Source organism: Octopus bimaculoides, chromosome 13 (assembly GCF_046866305.1).
Source record: "Octopus bimaculoides isolate indiv1 chromosome 13, ASM4686630v1, whole genome shotgun sequence".
NCBI classification, from domain to species: Eukaryota; Metazoa; Mollusca; class Cephalopoda; order Octopoda; family Octopodidae; genus Octopus; species Octopus bimaculoides.
In genome coordinates this window covers 8,439,333-8,448,318 of record NC_142940.1, presented here as the reverse complement: position 1 = coordinate 8,448,318, position 8,986 = coordinate 8,439,333, and the positions used below count along the sequence as shown (strand labels likewise).

General features: G+C 36.9%; 1 protein-coding gene across 1 annotated transcript in view; it reads left to right on the top strand.

Annotated features, from left to right (window-relative positions):
- LOC106876298 (uncharacterized) overlaps nt 1-8,656 on the top strand; it is a 16,522-nt gene extending 7,866 nt beyond the window's left edge. The window contains exons 3-4 of the mRNA XM_089361459.1: nt 1-4; nt 2,065-8,656. The exon at nt 1-4 is cut by the window's left edge and continues 68 nt beyond it. Coding sequence (XP_089217585.1) covers nt 1-4; nt 2,065-8,360 — 6,300 coding nt within the window. The 3' untranslated portion in view covers nt 8,361-8,656. The remainder of the gene's footprint in view (nt 5-2,064) is intronic.
- Nucleotides 8,657-8,986: the final 330 nt, after the last annotated feature.

The window sequence follows — 8,986 nt, the reverse complement described above, 5'->3', positions numbered from 1 at the left end:
GCAAGTAAGTCAAAATCCTTTATGTATATATGTAATGTGTGTGTGTGTGCATGTATGTATATATATATATATATATATATATATATATATATGTATATATATATGTATATGTGCACACACATTTATATTTATGTATGTATGCGTGTATGTGTGTGTGTGTTCGTGTGTGTGTATTTGTATATGTGCATGTGTGCATGTTTGCGTACATTTAAACGTCGTCCTGTACGTAAGAGTACATACAAGTACGCGAGGAAGTACCTGCGTGTATGTGTACGTAAGCATGGGCGAAATGCTTAGTGGTATTTCGTCTGCCTGTATGTTATTATTCAACTGGTATTTGTTTTAACGATCCCGGAAGGATGAAAGGCAAAGTCAATCTCGGCCGAATTTGAACTGAGAACGTTAAGACGGACGCAGTGCCGCCAGGCATTTTGCTCGGCGTGCTAACGATTTTGCCAGCTGGTCACTCACAGAAATAATATTTGAGTTCCCTGCCAAAGAAATGCGAGCGATAATGTGTCGTGCTTACCTCTGTGCGATCGATCTATGACAAGTTGAAAATATTTATCGATTCATGAAATCCGAGACGAAGTGAATTTATCAACAGCATACTCATTTCTGCTCTAGGCACAAGGCCTGAAATTTTGGTGGGAGGGGTTTAGTCGATTAGATCGACGCCAGTACGAAAGTGGTACTTAATTTATCGACCCCGAAAAGATGAACGGCAGAGTCGACCCCGAAAAGATGAAAGGCAAAGTCAACCTCGGCGGAATTTGAACTCAGAGCGTAAAGACAGACGAAATACCACTAAGCATTTCGCCCAGCTTGCTAACGATTCTGCCAAATCGGTGCCTTATTCACCAACAGCATACTAATTATTTAGTATTTCCCGTAAAATAAAGATGAAGCAGAGTTTTTTTGCATGCCCAGACATACAATAAAGGAATCTAGTATGTGTGAAGGCGCATGGCTCAGTGGTTAGGGGTATTCACTGACGGTCGTAAGGTAGCGAGTTCGATTCACAGCGGCGCGTTGTGTCCTTGAGCAAGACACTTTATTTCGCATTGCTCTAGTCCACTCAGCTGCCAAAATGAGTAGTGCCTGTATTTCAAAGGACCAGCGTTGTCACACTCTGTGTCACACTGAATCTCCCTGAGAACTACATTAAGCGTACATGTGTCTCTGAAGAACTCAGCCACTTGTACGTCAAATTCACGAGCAGGCTGTTCGGTTGATCGGATCAACTGGAACTCTCACGGGGTGCCAATGCCAGATATAGATGCGTTGTTAATACGTTCATGCGCAGGCATAGCCGTGTGGCGTTTCGGATTCAGTTCCACTGCGTGGCATCTTGGGCGAGTGACTTCTTCTATGTCGTCGAATCGACCAATCAGTAAATCTCCTAGGTGATAACTAAAAAAAAAAAAAAAACGAAAAAAACATCGTATATACGCTTGTGTCCGTCTTTGCGATTGTATTTATCATCCCACTGCTTCAAACCGATGTTAGTTTGTTTGTGTCCCAGCAATTTTGGCGGTTCGCGAAAAGAAAATGATATATTAAAAACCAGGCTTGAGATAATATATACCGGGGTTGCTTTGCTCGGCTAAACCAGTTCAAAGCAATGAAAGTAAAAGATAAAAAGAAAGACATGAAATTACGAGGTTCCAGGTTCGATTCCATTGCGAGGTGGCATCATCGGCAAGAACCCCATTCGAATGCATCCGAACAAAGTTAGGGTTGTGAGAGACATTTGAAAAGAACGAAATAGTTTTGTCCTTCGATGATAGCCTTTATTACATAACACTGCTACGAATCACCACCTAAACATTGCTACACTCAGAGGACGCCATCATGTTTCAATAATTTGAACTCACATCAAAATAATTTCTTTCTACGTCAGCGAAAGAAACTACAAGGCATGTCATGTCCCCGAGCCATTTCTACTTGGTATACGGTTAACACTTAAAAATTACTTTTGTTGTAAATAATTAATGATTTAAGTTTATAAATATGGTAATTCAGCAGAAAATTAATTATATTCTATTATACATTTATTTAAAGGAAAAAACGGAGATATGAAGACACAGGAATCACAGAACAAGGCAATTCGGTTCCAAATAGCCAAAACAGTTGACAACAAGGCAAAGCTAAATCACTGTTTCACAATGACGGGAGAGGATTTAAAACATATTATAATCGATATGGGTTGCTTCCATCTTGAAGATGTTGAAAGGAATGTAAGATCTTATAATGGCAGTTATGGAGGTGATAATGTTAAAAGGAATGTAAGATCTTATGATAGCAGTTATGGAGGTGATAATGTTCAAAAAAAAGATAAACCTGATCAGGACAGTTATGGAGGTAATAATGTTGAAAGGAATGTAAGATCTTATGATGGCAGTTATGGAGGTGATAATGTTGAGAGGAATGTAAGATCTTATGATGGCAGTTATGGAGGTGATAATGTTGAGAGGAATATAAGATCTGATCATGGCGGTTATGGAGGTGATAATGTTGAAAGGAATGTAAGATCTTATGATGGCAGTTATGGAGGTGATAATGTTGAGAGGAATGTAAGATCTGATCATGGCGGTTATGGAGGTGATAATGTTGAAAGGAATGTAAGATCTTATGATGGCAGTTATGGAGGTGATAATGTTGAGAGGAATGTAAGATCTGATCATGGTGGTTATGGAGGTGATAATGTTGAAAGGAATGTAAGATCTTATGATAGAAGTTATGGAGGTGATAATGTTGACAGGAATGTAAGATCTTATGATAGCAGTTATGGAGGTAATAATGTTGACAGGAATGTAAGATCTTATGATAGCAGTTATGGAGGTGATAATGTTGAAAGGAATGTAAGATCTGATCATGGCGGTTATGGAGGTGATAATGTTGAAAGGAATGTAAGATCTTATGATGGCAGTTATGGAGGTGATAATGTTGAAAGGAATGTAAGATCTGATGATGGCGGTTATGGAGGTGATAATGTTGAAAGGAATGTAAGATCTTATGATGGCAGTTATGGAGGTGATAATGTTGAGAGGAATGTAAGATCTGATCATGGCGGTTATGGAGGTGATAATGTTGAAAGGAATGTAAGATCTTATGATGGCAGTTATGGAGGTAATAATGTTGAAAGGAATGTAAAATCTTATGATGGCAGTTATGGAGGTGATAATGTTGAGAGGAATATAAGATCTGATCATGGCGGTTATGGAGGTGATAATGTTGAAGGGAATGTAAGATCTTATGATGGCAGTTATGGAGGTAATAATGTTGAAAGGAATGTAAGATCTGATCATGGCGGTTATGGAGGTGATAATGTTGAAAGGAATGTAAGATCTTATGATAGCAGTTATGGAGGTGATAATGTTGACAGGAATGTAAGATCTTATGATAGCAGTTATGGAGGTGATAATGTTGACAGGAATGTAAGATCTTATGATAGCAGTTATGGAGGTGATAATGTTGAAAGGAATGTAAGATCTGATCATGGCGGTTATGGAGGTGATAATGTTGAAAGGAATGTAAGATCTTATGATGGCAGTTATGGAGGTGATAATGTTGAGAGGAATGTAAGATCTGATCATGGCGGTTATGGAGGTGATAATGTTGAAAGGAATGTAAGATCTTATGATGGCAGTTATGGAGGTGATAATGTTGAGAGGAATGTAAGATCTGATCATGGCGGTTATGGAGGTGATAATGTTGAAAGGAATGTAAGATCTTATGATAGAAGTTATGGAGGTGATAATGTTGACAGGAATGTAAGATCTTATGATAGCAGTTATGGAGGTGATAATGTTGACAGGATTGTAAGATCTTATGATAGCAGTTATGGAGGTGATAATGTTGAAAGAAATGTAAGATCTGATCATGGCGGTTATGGAGGTGATAATGTTGAAAGGAATGTAAGATCTTATGATGGCAGTTATGGAGGTGATAATGTTGAAAGGAATGTAAGATCTGATGATGGCGGTTATGGAGGTGATAATGTTGACAGGAATGTAAGATCTTATGATGGCAGTTATGGAGGTGATAATGTTGAGAGGAATGTAAGATCTGATCATGGCGGTTATGGAGGTGATAATGTTGAAAGGAATGTAAGATCTTATGATGGCAGTTATGGAGGTAATAATGTTGAAAGGAATGTAAGATCTTATGATGGCAGTTATGGAGGTGATAATGTTGACAGGAATGTAAGATCTTATGATGGCAGTTATGGAGGTAATAATGTTGAAAGGAATGTAAGATCTTATGATGGCAGTTATGGAGGTGATAATGTTGACAGGAATGTAAGATCTTATGATAGCAGTTATGGAGGTGATAATGTTGAAAGGAATGTAAGATCTGATCATGGCGGTTATGGAGGTGATAATGTTGAAAGGAATGTAAGATCTTATAATGGCGGTTATGGAGGTGATAATGTTGAAAGGAATGTAAGATCTTATGATGGCAGTTATGGAGGTGATAATGTTGAAAGGAATGTAAGATCTTATGATAGCAGTTATGGAGGTGATAATGTTGACAGGAATGTAAGATCTTATGATAGCAGTTATGGAGGTGATAATGTTGACAGGAATGTAAGATCTTATGATAGCAGTTATGGAGGTGATAATGTTGAAAGGAATGTAAGATCTGATCATGGCGGTTATGGAGGTGATAATGTTGAAAGGAATGTAAGATCTTATGATGGCAGTTATGGAGGTGATAATGTTGAGAGGAATGTAAGATCTGATCATGGCGGTTATGGAGGTGATAATGTTGAAAGGAATGTAAGATCTTATGATGGCAGTTATGGAGGTGATAATGTTGAGAGGAATGTAAGATCTGATCATGGCGGTTATGGAGGTGATAATGTTGAAAGGAATGTAAGATCTTATGATAGAAGTTATGGAGGTGATAATGTTGACAGGAATGTAAGATCTTATGATAGCAGTTATGGAGGTGATAATGTTGACAGGATTGTAAGATCTTATGATAGCAGTTATGGAGGTGATAATGTTGAAAGAAATGTAAGATCTGATCATGGCGGTTATGGAGGTGATAATGTTGAAAGGAATGTAAGATCTTATGATGGCAGTTATGGAGGTGATAATGTTGAAAGGAATGTAAGATCTGATGATGGCGGTTATGGAGGTGATAATGTTGAAAGGAATGTAAGATCTTATGATGGCAGTTATGGAGGTAATAATGTTGAAAGGAATGTAAGATCTTATGATGGCAGTTATGGAGGTGATAATGTTGACAGGAATGTAAGATCTTATGATGGCAGTTATGGAGGTGATAATGTTGACAGGAATGTAAGATCTTATGATAGCAGTTATGGAGGTGATAATGTTGAAAGGAATGTAAGATCTGATCATGGCGGTTATGGAGGTGATAATGTTGAAAGGAATGTAAGATCTTATAATGGCGGTTATGGAGGTGATAATGTTGAAAGGAATGTAAGATCTTATGATGGCAGTTATGGAGGTGATAATGTTGAAAGGAATGTAAGATCTTATAATGGCAGTTATGGAGATGATAATGTTGACAGGAATGTAAGATCTTATGATGGCAGTTATGGAGATGATAATGTTGACAGGAATGTAAGATCTTATGATGGCAGTTATGGAGGTGATAATGTTGAGAGGAATATAAGATCTTATAATGGCAGTTATGGAGGTGATAATGTTGGAAGGAATGTAAGATCTTATAATGGCAGTTATGGAGGTGATAATGTTCAAAGGAATGTAAAATCTTATGATGGCAGTTATGGAGATGATAATGTTGGAAGGAATGTAAGATCTTATAATGGCAGTTATGGAGGTGATAATGTTGGAAGGAATGTAAGATCTTATAATGGCAGTTATGGAGGTGATAATGTTGGAAGGAATGTAAGATCTTATAATGGCAGTTATGGAGGTGATAATGTTCAAAGGAATGTAAGATCTTATAATGGCAGTTATGGAGGTGATAATGTTGGAAGGAATGTAAGATCTTATAATGGCAGTTATGGAGGTGATAATGTTGGAAGGAATGTAAGATCTTATAATGGCAGTTATGGAGGTGATAATGTTCAAAGGAATGTAAAATCTTATGATGGCAGTTATGGAGGTGATAATGTTGGAAGGAATGTAAGATCTTATAATGGCAGTTATGGAGGTGATAATGTTGGAAGGAATGTAAGATCTTATAATGGCAGTTATGGAGGTGATAATGTTGGAAGGAATGTAAGATCTTATAATGGCAGTTATGGAGGTGATAATGTTGGAAGGAATGTAAGATCTTATAATGGCAGTTATGGAGGTGATAATGTTCAAAGGAATGTAAGATCTTATAATGGCAGTTATGGAGGTGATAATGTTCAAAGGAATGTAAAATCTTATGATGGCAGTTATGGAGATGATAATGTTGGAAGGAATGTAAGATCTTATAATGGCAGTTATGGAGGTGATAATGTTGGAAGGAATGTAAGATCTTATAATGGCAGTTATGGAGGTGATAATGTTGGAAGGAATGTAAGATCTTATAATGGCAGTTATGGAGGTGATAATGTTCAAAGGAATGTAAGATCTTATAATGGCAGTTATGGAGGTGATAATGTTGGAAGGAATGTAAGATCTTATGATGGCAGTTATGGAGGTGATAATGTTCAAAGGAATGTAAGATCTTATAATGGCAGTTATGGAGGTAATAATGTTGACAGGAATGTAAGATCTGATAATGGCGGTTATGGAGGTGATAATGTTGACAGGAATGTAAGATCTTATGATGGCAGTTATGGAGGTAATAATGTTGATAGGAATGTAAGATCTTATGATGGCAGTTATGGAGGTGATAATGTTGACAGGAATGTAAGATCTGATCATGGTGGTTATGGAGGTAATAATGTTGACAGGAATGTAAGATCTGATCATGGCGGTTATGGAGGTGATAATGTTGACAGGAATGTAAGATCTTATGATGGCAGTTATGGAGGTAATAATGTTGACAGGAATGTAAGATCTGATCATGGCGGTTATGGAGGTGATAATGTTGACAGGAATGTAAGATCTTATGATGGCAGTTATGGAGGTAATAATGTTGGAAGGAATGTAAGATCTTATGATGGCAGTTATGGAGGTGATAATGTTGGAAGGAATGTAAGATCTTATGATAGCAGTTATGGAGGTAATGATGTTGACAGGAACGTAAGATCTTATGATGGCAGTTATGGAGGTAATAATGTTGAAAGGAATGTAAGATTGTATGATGGCAGTTATGGAGGTGATAATGTTGAAAGGAATATAAGATCTTATGATGGCAGTTATGGAGGTGATAATGTTGGAAGGAACGTAAGATCTTATGATGGCAGTTATGGAGGCGATAATGTTGACAGGAATGTAAGATCTGATCATGGCGGTTATGGAGGTAATAATGTTGACAGGAATGTAAGATCTTATGATGGCAGTTATGGAGGTAATAATGTTCACAGGAATGTCAGATCTTATGATAGCAGTTATGGAGGTGATAATGTTGACAGGAATGTAAGATCTTATGATGGCAGTTATGGAGGTGATAATGTTGAAAGGAATGTAAGATCTTATGATAGCAGTTATGGAGGTGATAATGTTGAAAGGAATATAAGATCTTATGATGGCAGTTATGGAGGTGATAATGCTGAAAGGAATGTAAGATCTGATGATGGCAATTATGGAGGTGATAATGTTGACAGGAATGTAAGATCTTATGATGGCAGTTATGGAGGTAATAATGTTGAAAGGAATGTAAGATCTGATCATGGCGGTTATGGAGGTGATAATGTTGACAGGAACGTAAGATCTTATGATAGCAGTTATGGAGGTGATAACGTTGAAAGGAATGTAAGATCTTATGATGGCAGTTATGGAGGTGATAATGTTGACAGGAATGTAAGATCTTATGATGGCAGTTATGGAGGTGATAATGTTGACAGGAATGTAAGATCTTATGATGGCAGTTATGGAGGTGATAATGTTGACAGGAATGTAAGATCTTATGATGGCAGTTATGGAGGTGATAATGTTGAAAGGAATGTAAGATCTTATGATGGCAGTTATGGAGGTGATAATGTTGACAGGAATGTAAAATCTTACGATGGCAGTTATGGAGGTGATAATGTTGACAGGAATGTAAGATCTTATGATGGCAGTTATGGAGGTAATAATGTTGGAAGGAATGTAAGATCTTATGATGGCAGTTATGGAGGTGATAATGTTGAAAGGAATGTAAGATCTTATGATGGCAGTTATGGAGGTGATAATGTTGAAAGGAATGTAAGATCTTATGATGGCAGTTATGGAGGTAATAATGTTGGAAGGAATGTAAGATCTGGACGATCATGCTGAAAAAAAGTAAGATCTGATTATGGTATTTATGTAGGTGATGATCCTGTGATTAAAAAAGTACCAACAGGTCATACTAATTGTTATGGCGATAAGAAAATTCCATCGTCTCCCTAAAAGTTTCTTGGAACTGCTTTTCAAACTTATTATAATGTATTTTTCACTTTTTGCATCGTCCTTACTATCCATGCCAGAAAAAAAAAATTAAAATTAATTTTATTCTTCTAAAATGCTATACTGTTTACTTTTCTTAAAATCCAAAACTTTCTACCAATAAATGCACATAGTTTTATGAATTACTTCGCATTTTCTGTTGTTTGACCATTACTGGAAGCAACATTGGTCCTTCAATAACTTCTTCTTCTTCTTCTTCTTCTTCTTCTTCTTCTTCTTCTTCTTCTTCTTCTTCTTCTTCTTCTTCTTCTTCTTCTTCTTCTTCTTCTTCTTCTTCTTCTTCTTCTTCTTCTTCTTCTTCTTCTTCTTCTTCTTCTTCTTCTTCTTCTCCTTCTTCTTCTTCTTCTTCTTCTTCTTCTTCTTCTCGAAGACCAAATACAACAATAACAGCAACAACAACAACAACGACATCAACAGCAACAACAACAATCACAACAACACCAAAACTGGCCACA